Source organism: Erithacus rubecula, assembly GCF_903797595.1.
Source record: "Erithacus rubecula genome assembly, chromosome: 2".
NCBI lineage: Eukaryota > Metazoa > Chordata > Aves > Passeriformes > Muscicapidae > Erithacus > Erithacus rubecula.
Window position 1 is genome coordinate 97,808,113 of NC_136685.1, and position 19,559 is coordinate 97,827,671.

Below are 19,559 nucleotides of genomic sequence, written 5' to 3' on the forward strand. Positions count from 1 at the left end.
CAAGGCACAGAGGCAGGTGAGTAGGCCTGCCTTTGTGACATGAAAAGTAGCTCATTTCTTCAAAGAGCAGAAAAGTATTGGCAGCAAATACCCTGAGCCTCATTTCTTCCACCTTCAACAGGAGAAAAAAACCAACAACTCATTTTTCAACCTAAAAAGTCTTTCCAGACTTCAGAAATCTTAGGATCAAATTCCAGTTCTGACATTTCTATGCTGTTTTATAAAGAAATGGGAAAGAGGTGGGACTGGTGATTAGAAATCACTTTGCAGCTCTGGATAACCTGCATTATGAGATAAGAGGTCTCCATTTCCCATAAATGGGTGCATTTAAAGCTCTAGGATTTAATTTTCTACTTAAGGTCTATACTTTGTTTCTGAGTAATGGGACAGATCAAGACTCCAGACTGGTTGCTTCTGAATTATTCTTGATATCCATGAAACATTGTATGCTTTCTTTGCTTTCAGGTATAATGTCCATTTTGTATGATTTCTCACTTCTTCACGCAATTTCTGTGTCCTTCAGCTGGTGAAGTCACATGAGATCTCTGTCACAATTTGTATTGTGTTTGTATTCACTTGGTCTGAGGTCATGTTTATCATACTTTGGTGAGTTTCCTAGATGGTGACCCTACTGCTTTTGAGGATTGCAGAGATCAAGTCTGTGTATTTTTAGACTGATATTTAGTTATTTTGTGCTTTATTTTATTAACTCCCCCTATACTCTTAAAACAATCAGGAGTCTCCTCCAGCAGGAAGAAGACTTTTAGGGGTTTATTAATACTCAGTAAACCTAAAGTGAATATATAAGAATAGTTAAAAATTCATTCTAAGAGGCTGTGTTGGTATTTTCTGGCCATCAAAAAAGGGTTTGACAGCTGGTCCAAAAGCAGAATGTTTCCTTTTTTTTTTCCCCTCCCTGAGAAAAAAAGAACTCAAACACAACAAACAGCACCGCAGTGAGAACACACTATTCAAAGAAAAATTAAAGGAAACCCAAATTTGCAGCTAGAAGACTCCATGTCTCCATATGGAATTGCTACCCTGATTTTCATTAGTTCATTGGTTCTTTAGTGGTGGTAGGAGTCCCTGCAGGAGTATCCTGGAGCTTCCTGGCCATGGAGAATCCTGGTGGAGCTGCCTTTGAGCCATAGTGCAGCAGAGACTTGGAGCCAAAATATTTCCTATTCCTCAGAACAGTTCTACACATCTCCAGGAAAATTTTCACAGGGAGCTGTCCCATTCTGTCAAATGTCATAGCACAGGTGAACAAACATAAAACACATGGAGAAAAAATTCTCAGCCAGGCCCTGCTGGTTGTTTCCATAAATCTCAGGTTCTGCCTTGCAAGTTTACTGGTGAAGAAAGGGCTGTGAAAAATTCCCCCTGGGTTCAGTATTCCTGGGATGCTGGGGCTCTATATCTATGTCAGCTGACAGCTATTTCCTCCACTGAAACTTATCCACTTAGAACAGGAGCACTTTCAGTCCGTCACAGCTATTTTAATCACCCTCTTTTGCCAATTCTGTATCCTGCACATTGTTTTGACATCCTCTTCAACCAGATCATGCGAGCAAACAGCTGCTTTCAAACCACCCCTATCTGGAGGGTTGCTCCAAGTTACAGAAGGCAGATCTGTTTATTAATATTTAAGATATGTTACTGACTATGTCAGCCAGCCTTATGGCTCTACTGGGATCTTCACTGCACAAAGGAATGAACAAAGTAACAAAGCAAACAAAAGGGATTTGAGATCTCTAAATTGTTCTTTTTCCATGGCAACCTTCCTTGAAGACTAAATGGCTGTTTAGAGGAAATAACTTAGTACTTTCCCAGCCTCTTTAGACTTCCCAGGATGTTTCCTTGCGATGAAAACTTACCCCTTCAAGTGATCCCTTCGAGTGTCCATTCTTTGATGTTATGCAGGCTCATTTTTTTAGTCTCAGCCTTGCTGAGGAACAGCAGTACTGCTAATGGAGCAAGTGATCTTGAGCCTTTTTGGATCCCAAAGAGTGGCCTGTCCTGCAAGCACGGCAGCATTAGAGATGAGATTTCCAAGGATTCATAGCAAGACATCTGTCATGAGAATACTCTAGTCAATCCTTACTTCAGTGCCAACAAAGTAGCATGAGCACTGGATTTTGTTTCATGAGACAGAGCCACAGAAACAAACTTGTCTGGAGGTTTTCTGTCCTTGGGCCACCTCAGGTCTGTCTCACTGTGGTCTGTAACAACTGCTACAAATGCAAAGTCTTCCTTTCTGTTCTCTTCCTCAAACTTCTTAATTTTGTTTTTTTGTTATCGCACAAGGATATCTCACTTCTGCTGTCTCTCAGAAGGGTCCACAATGAGGAATTCTTTGGGTTTTTTGAGCCACACTTATCCAGACCTCTTAAAAGAGTTGGTGCACACTGGTTTGACCTCTGCCTTTGTCTGCTGTCCTCATGTCTGTGTTCATGGGAGGAATGGAGAAACTCTCAATGCCACTGCACACTAAGGACATGGACAAACCCCTGTGCAGCTTAGGCTGGTGCTTAACACACTTCTCCCAGCTGGAGTTGTGCCTCGTCACCAAGTGGCCTTGCTCTGAAGAGCTTCATTTCCACCCATTTATGGTGGGATACCAGCCACAGCAAGAGCAGGTCACCCCGGCTCCAGTCTGGGCCCGTGGGGACCCAAAGCTGTCCTTGGCCCTGCTGTGTCACCTGAGATCTTGCTTTGCCCCTGAGCTTGCACTCTGAAGTGATGGATGGAAAGGACTGAGCATACTCTTTGAAGAAAGACCCCCAACAAGGCCTGAAAGTGTTCTTGCAGCTGTGGGATGGAAGGTGGGGAGGAGAGCTGGTGAGAGGTGCCTCGGATCTGGCTGCTGTTGCTACCTGTGTGTTTTTCTAGCAGGAGAGTGTTGCTAAGTTCCCATGCAGCTCTGGGAGCGTGTCATTCTCTGCGTGGGTGGGTGCAAAGAAGCTGTTGCAGAAAGTTTCAGAGGAAGCTTCGCAGTGAGAGGAGCTGCAGCTCAGGCCCATTTGCAAAACACGAATGCCACCTCCGCTCTGCACGGGGACCAGCTGATGCTGGCAGGAGCAAGTGCCACTTCTTCAACTGCTCTTGCAGTTTTTTCAGTTCTTCACAAAAATTATTTGGCTCAAAACATAGGTCAGTTAATCAGGATCAAGGCAAAGGCAGGGTAATACACCTACCACTGGCTCCCTGGTGCTGCAGAGAAAGGCTCGGTGCTGGCATTCTCATGGGTTTGGGAAGGTTGCTGTAGAATGGAGTAAAAGTCAGATCTGACCAAGTTCTCAATGCTTTTCAAATCAAAGCACCCTTGCCAGCCCACTCTGTGTGTGAAGACCTTCACATTCTGTTGAATTTGCCAAGAAGAGATTTTTGAATAAAACATACTAAAGACAATAAATTTCAAATTCCAGAGAAGTTAAACACCACTAAAGATTGCTGCTTGAGTTCTCAAATATTTATTCTTGACTCTTCATTGCATCAGGGCCTCTTATCTTTCTCCTTGCCATCCCCCTTCCCCTTCCCAGTGCTCTTTGGCATGTTGCCCAGTACTGAGCTGGATAAGGAAGTTTCAGTCTGGGAGATAGCATTGAGAAGAGATGAAGCACCACATCCAGCCCACTCTGGAGTCCCACACAGACCTTTAGTGTACAGCACTGCCAATCTGTCCTGCTTCCCAGGGCTTCCAAAATCACCAGCAGTTGTGGCTATTCCACGCCACCTCCCAGAGATGTCAGGAGACCTTCTGGCTTCACAACTTCTCCTTTCCTGGAACTCCACTCCTTCCCCATCATCCCAGATGTCTCTGGACATTTAAAGGCCTTCTTTCTGGCTGGTGCTTCCCTTTGGGACATATTTGTCAACATTCCCTGAAAGGATATAATCAATTGGTTACTTTTCTTAGCCCCCAGCATGCAGACACTACTGAGCATGTCTTATATTTGTCTCAGCAGCAGGTTGGAGATGGCACTGAGACATTTGCTGAGGGAGTCAGGGAGTCCTGCAGTACCACAGGAGTGGCAGAGCCGAGCCCTGGAAGAGTCATTTCCTGTCTCTGCACATTTTACTTATGATGCTGCTGTTGGTGCAAGAAACCAGGAAGTCCTAATAACCAGGAATAATTGCTTTTGCAACAAGGAAATACCTCTTCCAGCAGCAGACCACTTTTCTGTAGAGGGAGATAGAAATGTAATTACCTGTGCAATGTATTTGTACCTTAGAGCATTTCTGAGGTTAGCATCCTTGCCACGGTGAGAACCTCCTCTCTGAATGGAAAAGCAGCAGAGGGCTTCAGAGGACCACACTGGAATGACATTTACATCCTCTTCCAAGAAGTGCTGGGGCCTTCTGCTGTTTTCCAGTGGAAGAGAGAAGTGTGGACAATTAACTTTGTGTCACTAGAATGCTCTTGGTAACATCTCTGTCTCTTTGACTGCCACCAGCACTTGCCCAGGAAAAGGATCCCTATTTTCCTAGGAGCTCTAGGAACCAAAGACCTTGGAAATATTAAGAAAAATGCTTCAGCTCATCCCTGAGGACTTACAGTTTTAGAAAAGTGAGACACAGAGAGAGAGAAGAAGGTGACAATGTGAAAGTGCTGGTCACTGAGGCAGACAGCTTTAGGCCTCTGGCAGATTAGCTGTTATGAAGTCATTAAGCACTGAGCAAATAATTAAAACTGTTGTTCATAAATATTTCAGTGGAATATTTTTGGGAAAGATGTATTTCAGTTTTGAAACATGTATTAGCCCTGTGAAACAGAGACATGACAGGGAAAGACAGAGGGAAGGGAAAGAAGAAGTGGACAAGTGAACTCTGAAATAATTAATAATCAAATCCTTTTCACCTTGCATGTCTTCCTGCTGAAATCTTCTGATGGATGAATGCAACAGTTACCAGGATAGGTTTTGGGACTCACTGAGTAAATCTCCTTTTGTAGCTCCATATCTGCACTTACTGGAAGATACTTAAGCATCCATACTGTTTATATCTTTGCATTCAGTCTCACCTTGCTTGACTTGCTGACACCTGTGGATGGGGCCTTTTGTGTAAAACTGCAACTGAATGAATCAGATGGGTGTGTTCATCTCCACGAGAGGTAAAAATTGCTCTGAACAACTTCTGTGGAATTGGTCCCCAGAGTCAGGGCAGATCATCCTTCAATACTCTGCTCTTACTTCAGAACCCACACAGGAGGCAGATTTTTAAAGCATCTTGGCATTGACTGCCCCTTCCATCTGTTCCCAGCTGGCTGAGGTCTTGGGAAAACCCTAGCACAAGTAAATCCAAGATACATATGCTGAGAGCTGTCAGATCCTAAGGTACACTGGTTCCCAGTCTTCCCCAGGCTGAGATGAAGCCCATGGCTCATGTACTTTCAGTGTCTTAGCTGATAGATGGACATTTTTGCTGTGGTAGTTTGGCATGTGATCACTGTCAGGAAAAGTATGTGTATGTGATGGAGTGATCTTGGAAATGAGACAGCCCAAATAAAGGGACTTGCTTATATGTGGAGGGATATTTCCTTCCTACATGCTGCCATCCTGCCAGATGCCCAGGGTAGTATACCCTGTTCCCCATACCTTAAAAGAAAGGGACTGGATAACAAGAAGCAAAATCTTTTCAGCATGAGGAGGGGGCCTGCCTTGATTCCTGAGGTTTGCATTTGACAGGACGAGTCCTCTGTTCAACCAGGGTGTCCTGCCAAGGCTTTTATCCCTCTTCACACAGCACAGCATATGGATTGGCTGCTCCACAGGCAATGTGTTTGTGCATGCCTGCCTCTCCCCAGCCATCCCCTCAGTGCAGGATGTGCAGGCAGGGACACAGACAAACAGCCCTGCACACAGGGAGCTGCAGCAGCTGCTGCTCAGCGTGACCCACCTGCTGCTAGACAAGCCAACAGGCTGGAGAGCAGAGCTCTTGATTCCTGTTATTAATTCCTTTTGAATCCAGGCCAATTAAATCACAGATGAGGAGACACTTCCTATATGTATGCAAAAGAATGAGAGGGGAAGAGGAAAAAAAAGCAGATTTCATGGTTTTGTTTGTATATACTGGAATAATTTTATATTAAAAAATTTGAACAGGTTGTTGATGACTACTGAGAGGCATGAGAAAAGATCCTTGTTAGCAATCTCTGCTTTCCCTGTTGGGCAATGAGGACTTATGTTAGTGTGCTAATGGATTTACACTGAGGAAAATCCCTGCTCCTGTGGAGCAGTTTGTTAAAGGGAGCAGAGACCCCTGGGATGGCTTCTTTCATCCATCAGCTATGATCAAAGCAGCAAATATTCTGACTTGAGGCCCTGGAAAACAAAATTGAAGTGGTCCCAGAGTACCAACGTAGGAAGTGCTGCAGCACTACTTCATCCTACTCCTTTTTCTTAGTACAGCACTAGGAGATTCAGGGAGCAAGGCTGAATGGAGAAAACATTACCATGAGGTGGTTACAGCAGGCATTGCTGAGATGCTGGACAAAAAGAGCACTGGAGTTAGAGAATCCTTGGAGATCCATGCCTCAAGGCAGTTTACTTTCTCCCTGAGGTCAAGAATAGAAGCTGACTCATGCATGATGGAGACACATTAGTGAGATACTCTGGGAACTTAAACCAGCATCTCTGTGCTTCAAGACCTGCAGGGCTCCCTCATTTACTCTTTTTCTTCCTGCCCTGCAGTTGGAAGGTGTCTCTGTTCTCCCTGTGATGGAGGCAGACAATCTGTTGGAAGAAGCTGTTCTTTGTACTCAGGTAGGTGACTCACTCTTCAACAGCATCTTTGCTGGAGAGGAGCCCTGATTTATCACCAGCTTTCTGCCCTGCTCACTGTGCAGTCCTGGCTGGCTCTTGGGCTGGGCTCCTTGTAGCTGCACACCTGACTATCTTCTGCACACCTACAGCTCAGCTCTTCTGTGGGGGAAGAGATAAATGTCCTTGAATGGCACCCACATTGGTGCAAACCCTGCCCATTGAAACTCAGCAGTGCCTGCCTCGAAGTACTGCAGTTGTAGGAGGGAAGGCTTTTGTTTACAAGAGATCAGGGGCTGGTATCTGCTGGCATGACAGCTCTGGGATGTGTTTCTGCTGGAGAACATGGAGTTCTTATCTTGCAGTTGCTGAGTCATAGAAAAGGCAGAGCAGTAATTTCAGGGTGCTGACAGCTTAACACAAGGTTAGACCTTCCATTTCCATGCCAACAGCGGTGGTGACGCACAGCAATTAATTGCTCCAGATCAGCTGTGAACTTTTCCCATTATGAAAAACAGGATCTTGTTAAGTCTCCCTGTATTGAGTAGGGAGTGGAATCCATAGATTCCAGAACATGTGCTCCAGTTTCTTCAGCCACTGGCACTAGTAGATGTTGATGGTGTCCAGGTACGGTGCCCATCTTACAGAACATTTTTTTCTCCTAATTCTGTCTTTCCTCATCCCAGGATGGTTTTGGAGACTAGCCAGGAAGGATGCCAGGTATTTTCTTAGTACTGCAGTGATCACAATAAGTAATGCACTTACAGAGAATGAGCATCCTGGACAGGAATAATTTCCTTAGTGTCACTCTTCTCAGCTCCGTGTTTTCCAAATTACATCCTCAAGTCTGCAGTCAGCAGCAGACACAAAATATCCCCTAGGTCCACAACATCTCTTCCCATGAGTTTATTCATTTAAACCTCCCAGCCTCAATAAGAGGAGTTGATTCCTCAGTAGGATCACATTTATGCAGAAGAAACATGTGTTGACTACTGAAAAGCAATTAGAAATTGAATGCTTAATCCCTCAAATAGGAATTTATGCATTAAATGTTGTTGATTTGTTAAGACTTAATGTGTGTGTGCATATATATATATATATATATATATATATATAGCCTTTCAGGAAGAGTTTCTTTGAGTAATTTATTGTATCAGAAGGTGTCTGGAAATACTTTATCAATGCATTTTGAAACAGAACAAAATGAATGCTTTTTTTTCAATTGGAAACAAGCTTTTAGTTAATGTGTGTGTATATATATATGTATATAAACACACAGAAAAATTCAGAAGCAGCAAGAAGTAGTTCAAAATTATGTAAAGAAACTGCTAAAATTAATTTCCATAATTAAAAAAGAATTCTGATGGCATACATTTGTGTTCAACATATTTTTTTTACCGTGTTTTCTGCTCTTGATCAGAAAGAGATGAAAATTTTTATCTCAGTCCCTCTTCTTTATCTCAGAATAATCTTCAGTAGAGTTAGACTTTAAAAAATTGTTAAAAGATCTGCCTCTTCTTTTTTCTTCTCCTCTAGAACTTTTAAAACTTTCCTTCTGCATTTTCATCTTCTGGAATGTAACAGTTGTATTTTTAATGCAATTAAGTTAATTGACGAAATCCAAATATTTTATATTATATGGAAAGGAAATGTTAATCATACTAATCAGAAGAGAAAGGTAACACATTAAGTTGTTGAAATAAAAAACCTAAGTGTCTGCAAGAAAGAGACAGTTTTGTCCAGGGTTGTTTTCTGTCACTGCTCAGAGGGAAACCCAGAGTTTTGATACACTGAAGCACAGATTTCCTGACACTCAGTTGGGTTTACTGCTGCTGTCTGGCTGGGAGCCAAAGTCAGAAGGCAGGAAAATGCTGAATCTGAGATCAAGCAGGTGCTGCTCCTATTAGGGAATGGTTGTGGATATGAACAGAAGGAATTTAAGCTCCTGGGATCCTACTTTTTTTTTTTTTGTTTGTGTGTGTGTGTGTGTGGACTGCGCTTTGTGGTGCCAGGCTTGGTGCTTCCTACTTGCCCTGGGGACTTCAGACCACCAGGAGTTTTCTGGAGTTGAATTTAGGGCTTCCTGCTATTTATCTGTCTCCTCTTTATCATAATCTGTCTTCAGTGTTTCCTAATGTCAAATGCATTTTTCTAACACCAGATCCAGATTAACTGAGTCACTTTCTTCTTGGCACACATTAGTAAAGCTCCTTACACCAAAGTCTTTATTTGCAAGGAAGGAGAGCCTTGTTCATATCCTGCAAAGAGATGTGTTGCAGGGCTGGCTGATAAGAAAAGCTCAGTGTAAACTGATTTGCATCTAAAAGCAATACAATTAAAATATTCAGCAAATATTCTGTGTAGACACTCTTTGTATCCTAGTGACCCTGTGATTTAGTTAGATTTATCTCTAATTGATGTTAAAATAAAAGTTCAGTGGAATCCATGTACCTTGCATAAGCCTGAGTTTGCTGAATCCTCCTTTCCTTGTAGGATTTTTCCAGTGAGATGTGTGTAAAAGACACAGATCTATCTCTAGAGGATCTTGCAAGCTCAGAAACAAAGTGATTTTGAGTCTCTTTTGTAGCCAGTTTGAAAACAATTTTAATTCTTCCATTGTATCCAAAGGAGAATTTGATCTCAGACGTTTGGAGAAAGTTTCCAGCTTTTCCTGATGTTGTGATCCAGTGGGTGAGAGATGCCCCTGCTGGAGTTAAGGTGCAAATACTACCACATGCCAAAGTGAATAATACAGATTTTAATTAATAGTAAATGTGAGGTAGAGAGATAGAAAGAAGTAGAAAAGACGAGGTGGTGAGAGAGATCAGGCAAAAGGTTATAACCACCTGTGGATCCAGAAGCATCCTTTTGGTCATTTTTCACCCTTCTTGGTGGGGGGGATGGTCCCAGAGAGTTGTTTTTCTGGGGATTCCACCTTTTCACAGTCCAAGTTCTGCGCACCCATGGAGCACAGATGCCATTCCCATCATTTAAGGTGATATGTGTACCAACAGTGGCTTCCTTTCTGACATCATGCCACAGGGGAAAGTTTTGCCCTAATCAGATACATCCTCAGGCCTGAAATTAGCACCTTTCTGTGACAAATTTCTGCTGCCTGTGTTGCCACTTAGTCACTGTTGTGGTGACTTATGGCAATTCCTTCTGTGGTCTTGACAGTGTTGGGAGATAGGGAACTGTATTGTGTCCTTAGCCTGGCCATAGGGAAGTTGAAGGCAGCCTGCTAATGAATAATTCAGGAGTCTAAGTGGGATGTTTCCCTGCTGAAGTTGTTTGCCTTGCAAGAGTGCTGCAGGATCATCAGGCTCTTAAATTATCTGGTATTCTCTCCAGTTCCGAAGCAAATTATTAAACATTCTGCCCTAATGAAGAGATGGTTAAAACCCTCCCAGCCAGTGGTTCTCCTTGCCCTTAACATTTTTTCTGATGGATTAAAAGTGCTGGGAACCCAAGAACAACTTTTTCTCACTTTTGTTTGTCAGGCATTTTTTCTCATATCCCACTAAACACAATCTATGGAGTAGGGTTATTGCTAATCACCCCTCTGGTCATGAAGCTCTTTGTGCCTGCCTGCTAAAGCCAGTTGCATCACTCATGTTGTGTCTCCAGGAAAGAGGGAGAAAAGAGGATTAAGTTTTAAAGAAAACAAAAATGTAATGCAAGAAAAAAGTAAAGATTTGGGGTTATTTTTCCCCATAGTTGGGGTTTTGTGGACTTTGAGAAAGTAGAGGAATGGAAAGGAGAAAAAGCTTTTCTATGAAAGAGATAATCTTCATAGTTCAATCTTCAGTGACTCTTTAGAAAAGCTGAGTTCATGCAAGGTAAGCAAAGGAAGATGAATGTTACCTCACATTCACTGTCAGGTGCTGCAGAGCCCACAGTGCCTGATAACTTTCTTACCCTTAACATATCAAACTGCAAAATGTTTCTCATGGAAATAGCTCAGGATGGATCTCCTTCCTAGAAAAGTGAAACCACATCCATGAGGATCAGAGGCACCACAGACTTTGCAGGCTAGGTTGGTAAATGGTATTCCCAGAAACAGCCTTCAAGGGACAATTCCATATAACTAGTGTGGCACTCACCACTTGTGCTGGTAAAAAACAAACTCTCCTAAGGAGACTAGCTGCTGCCAATAGCAGTTCAGAAAGTGCTGTTCTGAAGGTCCTCAACACATGGAAATGGGAGTAGATAAACAGTGTGACACAGAATACACACAAGGAAATCATGGGTGGTTGTAATACCAAAATAAATAGCCAGGAAGGCTACTGTGATCAACAAGTGAGTGAATCTTATGTGAACAGTTCTTAGTATTTTCTCAAAAATCATTAATATGGTAGGGGACTTTATAATTCCCAGGGATTTAGTTTCAGCTCTGGAGGGACACCTGTGGGTGAGGAAATTGATGAACTAATTCTCTGATTGAATCTCTTCCTGTCAGGAGGAGAAACCATTGCAGAGATGCTCTTAAAACAGCACCTGTTGTCTTTACCTCGTTCTTCCCCTTAAAAAAAAAACAAACAAAGCAAACCAAACAAACAAAGAAACTAAAAAACCAAACAAAAACAAAAAAAAAACCCCAAAACCAATAAAAAACAGGGCTGTGGACATACTGCAGGGAGAAGCAGTAGGGCAGTAGGTTTGTATTGGGACAAAGGGAAACTTCTCTCTACACTCTATATCAAACTTACATAACAAGTTAGAGGTAGAAAGAGAAGAATGGAGTTTTCCCAAAACCTCCCTCTAGCAGAGCCTTCAGCAGAGCCTAACAAAGTCATCACAGGGCTCTAAAAGCCCTGATTTTCCTTGTGAAATGAACAGGAGATGTTCTCCAGGCATATTTGTGTATAAGCAGATTGTGAATAACACCTTGTAAAACTTTACACAACTGCAAGGACATGGAAGTCTCTGAATTTGTATGTTCTAAACTGGCCTTCCCACCTGTCATCTTTTCCAAATTTTCTTCATCACAAAACATCTGCTTGAGTGCTAGAAGCAAAGTGGAATGGCAAAATCATCTTCTTTACCATAAACATCCAAATTCCTGTATATGCCAGGAAAAGAGAACTGCCTTTGTATCTCAGGCTGAGGTCTCATTCTCTTCAGTGCAAACAAATGAACAGCTGTTGCTGTGGAGCTTGTCTAAAAACATCCCTCTGCATTCTGCTCATTCAGGTCATTCTGCTCATTTATTCCTGCTGTTCCCATTATTGTGCTCTTTTTCCTAGACTTGAATTTTCACTCCGACATTTATAGTTTTATTTCTACTCCAAGACACAATCAAATGACACAGGCAACCCCCAGCCAAGGGCTGAATCATGTCTTTGCCTATTCCATATTTTCAAATTCCAGCAGAATGCTTTGATACCAAAATGGTCCAATGGCTGAAACACAGATTTTGTGAAGGTCAAACATGAAAAAGAGACAAAAAGAGTCTCGTGCTAGTCTTCATTTACATCCCCCCCTTCATTTACTCTTTTCTCTTGAACCTTTCAGAGATCTCCAGAGGTAAATATTGTTCCCAGTATATCTCATTCTCCAACACAGTGCCAATTAATTTGGTGGCTGTAGAAGTGCCATTTCTTATGCCACTGCTTTTCATCTGACACATCACTGTTCAGGAGTTTGGCAGGAAATTGTAAAGGCTGGAAGTTAACATGATATTGCAGGGAAAAGAAGGAGATGCTCACAATGCAGGAAATGCCACTTGAAAGGCTGGATGAAGAAAGTTGAGACTAAACTATGAGGGACTTAAACTGTTTGCATCTGTTTGGAAGTACCTGTCTTTCAGGTGACACATGCTCCCCACTGTTTCCTCAGTAACTTCCAGATGGAGAAGGTCTGTTTGAGACTCGTCCATTCCCTGGGCCATCCTTCCAGCAGAAATTAAAGAAACTTCTAGAAGAGCTCTTTGCCACCACAGGCTGAACTTTCCATTATACCATGGGCATAATGGAATTTTCAAAGATCTATCAGAGCAAAGAACAATTTGTCCTTTATTTAGTTTATAATTTCTGCCTGTGGAGCTGTTTGGTTGGACTTCATAGTCCCTCTGATGCTCTCCTCAGGACTGGAATCCATCCTGCCTTATCCAAATCCCTGTGCTGAGTGTCTGTCAGCCCCTTGCTTTCCCCAGCTGACTGGCACCTCCCTGTTGGCACTGTCAAGGTTCAGAGCCAGATCCTGACTTCACCCTTTACCCACCCATGTCTTTAGCAAAGACACTGGAGTCTTTTGCTGACCATCAGTGGAAATAAGTGGTGTAAGCCTGAAGGTGGAATTACTGCCCAGAAATTGGAGATCAGCCGAAGTTTAGGCAAGTTAAAAAGAGGAGACAGAGTGACTAGAAGAAAGGTAGAAGATACAGGAGCAGGAGCATTGTCTGTATGAGCTACTCCTCACTCTGTGCCATTTTTCTTGCATGCACTTGAAAAAGTAAAACTCAGAATGTGACCAGTGTCTGCATGGAGCCTGTGCATCCCTGGCCTTTGTGGCTCTTTGCTCCCATGAAGTGAAAAGAAATTCTTTCACCACCTGACCAAAGGGGTCAGGATAATCTCTTCTCCTCCTTCATGGAGCCAGTCCTGCTCTCCAGCCCCAGGGAGATGAAGCAGGATTAATAATTGTGATCAGCATGTTCCTTGTTTCCAGATACTGTGTACCAGAAGGTATTTTGATAATATGATATATGAGTCACTGTGGGATGCAGCAGAATATTTTAGCCTTGCAGTGGAGGTACATTATTCATCCTCTCTCTGCCTATGAAACATGCAGCCCAGAGACATCCTGAATACAGCCTGCAGAAGCTCAAATTGAACCTCTGGGGAAGTTCCTTGAAAGTGTTTCTTAAAAAGGCGTGTATTTTTTTAGTTAAACAGAAGAAGACAATCCTTACAGATCTCCTTTCTCCTTCTTCCTGCACCCCTCCTCAATTTTCTGACTTAGTTCCAAAGCCTCTAAAGAAAAGATTCATTGATGGTTATTTGCTAAAAATCCCTGTTTTCAGCCTCATAGCACCCAACCTTCCTCACAGCCTGTGCCTCCTGCTCCTATCCAAAGGCTGCATTAAATTGTTACATTCATCGTCTGGCTGCAGTCACAGCCTTGCCAGGGAAGGGGAGGAGTGAGTGGACAGAGTGTCCTGGTTTGAAGGACAGGTGTCTGCCAATAAAGAAGAAGCTTCTCTTTGAAATGGAGAATGTAAACCCCCTCCTTCCAAATTATTATTATTATTATTATTTTAAAATTAAGGGGCTCTCAGGCAAAGATATGGGAATTAGGAATAACAATTCTTTACTAGAAAAATTAAAATAGAAATGCACTATTACAAAGAACAGTCCCAACACTGACAGAGTCAGAATACAGCCTGACACCCTGTCAGTCAGTCAGGGTGGTGGCAGCAGTCCCATTCAATGGTGGCTGCATCCTCCTGCAGTGGCAGATGTGGTTCAGCTGGAGCAGTGCTCCTGGAGAAGGTGCAGTTTTCCTCTGAAGCTCCAGGGATGATGTGGAAAGGTCTGGCTTTCCTCTGGAATCCAGTGGAAAGAAAGAAGGTACCTTGGTGTTCAAAATCTCAGTTTTTATCTAGGTAGGAAAGGCTTGGCCCTCCCCCTGGCTGGAGCATCTCCCAGTGGGATGATGTAATTTTATCAGTCACACAGTGGGACTGAATGGGCCAGCAGCAGATGATATCTGCCTGGAGGGAGGATGGGTTGTGGAAAGATAAAGATGATTGCCCCAGCTGGTTTAAAGATGGCCCATTAGCAGATGGTGTGTGCCACAGAGATAAGGGTCACTGTCCCCCCAGCTTCAATAGATGGGGACAGAACACACATTTCTGGCCACATCCTGTATGGCAACCCAAGACACAGAGCTACTATAAAACTCCACAGATAAGACAATTTTGATCAGGAAGAGCACTAACTTTTGCAACAACTTTCAAGCACACTAGAAAAGGTTGAGACACTTTGGTATTGACATGCATAGTTTGGTGAGTCTGTAGTGAATTAAGCTCATGTTGGTAGAGCATTTGTGTCTTCATTCTTGAACCATTCCTGGCTACCCTGTTCCTGAAAGAGATGTTGCTGAAAAAGCTATGGAAAATCTGGTGATCTGTGTGTGATTTGACTCTGATCTACACAAGACATTTCTTGGCTTCATGGATTTTGCCAAAGCACATCTCTCCTGGAAAACTCAGCAGGATGTAATTTCTTTGTGTCAGGTATGAAATAGGATGATTGGATTAGTCCCAAAACTAATGGACTTTCTGAAAGCGATTAAAACCACCAAAGAGCTGATTCCTGTAGAAGAAACCCCCCTCCCCCCCCAAAAAAAGAAAATTAAGAAAAAAAGTTCATTACTTACTAGATGCTAAACTATTCATTTTGGCCTAAGTTGCATTTTGTTTGGTAAGTATTTTCTGATTCTTTCAGCTTAAACTTGCAGAAATACTGTAATTTTCATATTAGAAAATTACATAGACAATATAAAAGAAATTTTTAAAAATCAAAGAATTTTCTTACTATTTTTGGGCAAATTCCTCCAGACTACTCTTTGACAGATGAAAGCTGGTTTCTGTGTGGTTGGTTTCTCCATCTCAATGTCAATCTTTCTGACAGTAACAAAGGAGAGCTATAAGCTTGTCTTTCCCGTGTGCCCTTACCAATGCAGTCTACAGTTAAAATTCCATGTAGGAGGGATTTAATTTTCTTAAATCACAAAACATGTGTTATGTTAAGAGGAAAATAAATGCACTCAGATTAGTTAATTTGTTGGAAACTAGAATTTCTGGGAAGACATGGGTGTGTTTCCCTAGCAAAATTACTCTATATCATAATGTCTGGAGCTGCATAATTAAAAAACTTAGTGGAAACACGTGACTAATTCAAGGCATCTGGTTTTGGCTGGGTGAACATTTTAACAAGAAACTGGATTTTCACCATAGATCCAGTCCTTTCACAAAGGTCAGGGCTGTCCTCAAAGAGTTCATCAAGGAAAAAAACCCTGTTCTTTTTGAGTGGGTTTGTTGCTACACTAAGGTCCCTTTCAGGAAAAAGGCTACTAGTATTTGAAAAATCAGCCTTCTGAATCCTTTTGAGTCTTTCAACTCATTATTTTTGGTAAATCCAACCTCTTCTATTGAAGCAATCAAGATATACTGGCAAGTTTTCAGATTATTTGGCATTTTGATGAATGTTTTTTTTTTCCCCTTTGACTTCCCATCTATTTTTAGGTGAAGAAATACTGGTATAAAACTTTACAAAGTTTAATTTAAAAGAGGTCAACCCAAATGTTTCCGATTTTTCTGTTACATAAAGTGACATTTCAGAAATGCCATTTTGAAAATGTTCTGTCATTTTTAAACTTTCCCTTCATTTTGGGGAGTTGAATCTCAGTTTATCCAAAAGTTCTGTTATATTCATTGCTGGTCATTTACCTCAGTCCAACCTCAGTAAACAGAAACCTTCCATATAAGACTGATTCTGTGGTGCACATCAGGTGCATGAGGAAAGTCTTTGAGGGGAGCTGAAGGACCAGCTCTTTCCAAAACTTTCTCTGCTTTCCTTGCCAACAATTCTAAGAGACCCTAATGTGATCCCAAAGGCCCCTGGCATTTTTTTAAGAAGGGATCTTCTTTTGAGTCTTTGGTCATTCCAGACAAGAAGATCACAAAATCTTTGGTTACCCTGCTGAGAGGCTTTGCAAAGTGAGTTAGGATGCCTTCCCCACCTAATCCAAAGGACATGGCAGCAGGTGTGTAAACCTGTGTTATTTATGTCTTGCTGTTTTGGAACAGCTCCCTCCAGCCTGCAGCCTTGTCTGTGTTGTTTGATATTGTTTCTGCCTGAAATACCCATAAAGCATTATGCTTAAAAAATTAGGTTGATGAATGAGAAGAGACAGTTCTCCTAACAAAGTCATTGACAGAAAGGCCAAAGTGGTTTTGTTTTTTTTTTTTTTTTTTTTTTTGGTTTTTTTTTTTTTTTTTTTTTTTTTTTTTTTTTTTAATGTGTGGAAACTTGTCATTTGGCTGCTGCAAATTGGTCTCAGTAGTGAAAAAAACCCACACAGACCAAAACCAAACCAAACAAACAAAAAAAACCCAGAAAAAAAAAGAGTAGTAGATGGCACTGAGGAAGAATGTGTCCCAGCAAATTGATCATTTGTGGAGGCATCCAGTTAAAGCACTGAGGATTCCTCACTCTTGTAATGAGGGAACAAAGACTGTCTTGGAATTTAGGGAGCTCATTTGCTTATGAAAGACCTGTCTTGTAGGTGACAGATCTCTTACTGCCTGCCAGGTGTCCCTGCCTGATACCACACCACGGTCTAGAGAAATGACACCCTCCTTTGAGATGCAGCAGCATCTTGAGATCCATCTCAATTGTGCACATGACCTCATTTGACTGAAAACAGTCTGACTGCCTACCAGTCCAACCTGTTGCATCCCAGGATCCTGTTTAGCCAAAAAAATTAGAGTCACATCTTCATTGCTGGGTAAACCAAATAAACACGTGGCATTGTTTTTGTATCTCTTGCAGACAAACAAAGCAGTGGCCAAGGGGGATTTCCACCACGCCAGCTCCAGCTCCCGGCGAGCTCTCTTCCTGGCTGTCCTGTCCATCACAATCGGAACTGGCATCTACGTCGGGGTAGCTGTGGCTCTTATTGCCTACCTGTCAAAAAACAACCATCTATGAGCCTCAGGAAAGGGGGAAGGACCACCCAACCCAGCTCCTGCACTGCAGAAATCCCCAGCACTTCAGACTGCGTGGTTTTCCAAAAAGAGACAATTCCTGGGGGGACGTACAGGATGAGATGGGCTTGTGCATTGCTGTAGGATGGGAAGCTGGAGGGGCTGGGGGAACTTCCACCATTTGTGATGCACAAGTCTTGCTTATCTTCATCATCACCTGTACAAAAAAAAAAAAAAAGAAAGAGTAAAAGAGAGACAGAGAGTGAAAAAATGAAAAAAAAAAATAAAAGGAAGGAAGATGGGGAATGTGTGGAGAAGGGTGTTTTGCCTTTGCCTTCTTTTCAATATGGTGTTTACAAGCATCTGGCAAACTGAGCTGTTCTCTTAATATCTTCCTGGTCACCTGAACTTTGCAGCCAGCATGAGCTTGTGCTTAATTTGCTTGTTAAGCACGGCACTGAGATCTGGGACAGCGTAGATAGCAACTGGTTCTCTGAAAGAGCAATATAAAAACAAGAGAAAGAACATGGCTTGTTTTGTCTTTTGAATGCAGGACTCATTTGCCTAAGAGTGAGCTAGACACTTCATCATAGAGTGGTATTGTCTGCTTTTCTGGCTGGGGGTAGGTTTCCATGGAAGGAGAAAAGGAAATTAAAAACATTTTTACTTCCTTTCCTTGTTTTTGTATTAATGTATGCTCCACAGGCCCACTCAGTGAAGAACAGCTGAGGTTACAACTGCATGACTAGGCTCTGCAGACAGAGTGCAACTTCAAAGTGACATGAGACCCCTTGTAAAATTAACTCCTCCATCCAGTCACATTGTGATAATAGCACCTTACTGTGGCATTATTGCTCATCTGGCTGCTCCACCTTGCTGTGGAGACCTGCACAGCAGTCAGTGCAGGAAACCTGGGTAAAAATGCAAACTGAAATATTAATAAGTTTTAAATTAAAAAAAAAATCATGGTAAAGCATGGGGATTAACCAGAGAAGGGAATGCTTCATACATTTCTGGGATCCTGCTCATCCACAGACCAGTGAATATCACTCAGATGGGAAGTTCACAGCTCAGCCGTGCACTGGGGCACAGCATAGCCATGGAGACAAGCCTGTTCCCCAGGAAGCAGAGCATTGGTAAATTGTTGGGGAATTGAGCCTTGTCCTTACTTCACTGACTGAAATGATGCATTTATTTTCTTCTTTATTTGCTCCCCACACCTCAACTGATTTTTTTTTGTCTTACAGATTTCCCTGCACTCAACTATTTTTTGTCTTATTATTTCGTCCCATCCCAGGATGTAACAGCATAGACATATATATGTAGCTACATATATATACACAGAGAGGAGAAAACCAATCAAATAAATTGTCATTTTATTATTCAACTGCCTCATGTTTTACAAACACAGTTTCTTTAAACAAGGATGTCATCAAAGACCTTTCCCTCCAACTCTGTATTTGTGTCATCTTTGCTCTGGGACGGTTTTATTCCCTTGTTTTGTGTTTCCATTATTTTGGTTCAAATTTTATTTCTTTTGTTTTGGGGGGAGTGGAGAACAAACATATGCAAACCTATTTTTCTGGTACAGTTTATTAAAACACATGGTATAAAGGCACTGGTGCTTTGTGTGACACTTTTTTGGGGTGGATGTGATGCATTAGATTGAGTGGAGCTTGACCTAGGACACCCATTCCAGCTACCTTGATAGGTGCTTGTATGGACCATGTCAGGATGTCCCTGCACCCAAAATCCTGTTGTAGTCACTGACAGGTTTTTTGGCATTGCATTCACAGAACCAGAGAATTATTTCAGTGGGACATTAATGATTAAAAATCATTCAGATCTAACCCTCCTGCCATGGGGTAGGGATTACATCTATATTGGATGGCAAATTGTTGGGTTGCAAGCTAAGCCTGGAGACTGGCAATGCACTCCTAGTCCCTTCTGCTTATGTATTATGCATGATTTGTGGGAGATCAGTCAGTCTTTCTTATAAAGCCTGAGCTTTGGAGTACATGGTATTGAATAAAAAAACACTGATTATTTGCTTAAAGGGAAAGGAGCTAATATTTCCTGGCCTT

At 42.1% G+C, this 19,559-nt stretch overlaps 1 protein-coding gene across 3 annotated transcripts in view; it reads left to right on the forward strand.

Annotated features, from left to right (window-relative positions):
• SYNDIG1 (synapse differentiation inducing 1) overlaps nt 1–19,093 on the forward strand; it is a 47,463-nt gene extending 28,370 nt beyond the window's left edge. For all 3 annotated transcript variants that reach the window (XM_079297609.1, XM_079297610.1, XM_079297611.1), the window contains one exon: nt 17,321–19,093. In XM_079297609.1, the coding sequence (XP_079153735.1) occupies nt 17,321–17,479 (159 nt within the window). In that variant the 3' untranslated portion in view covers nt 17,480–19,093. The remainder of the gene's footprint in view (nt 1–17,320) is intronic.
• The last annotated feature ends 466 nt before the right edge of the window (nt 19,094–19,559 follow it).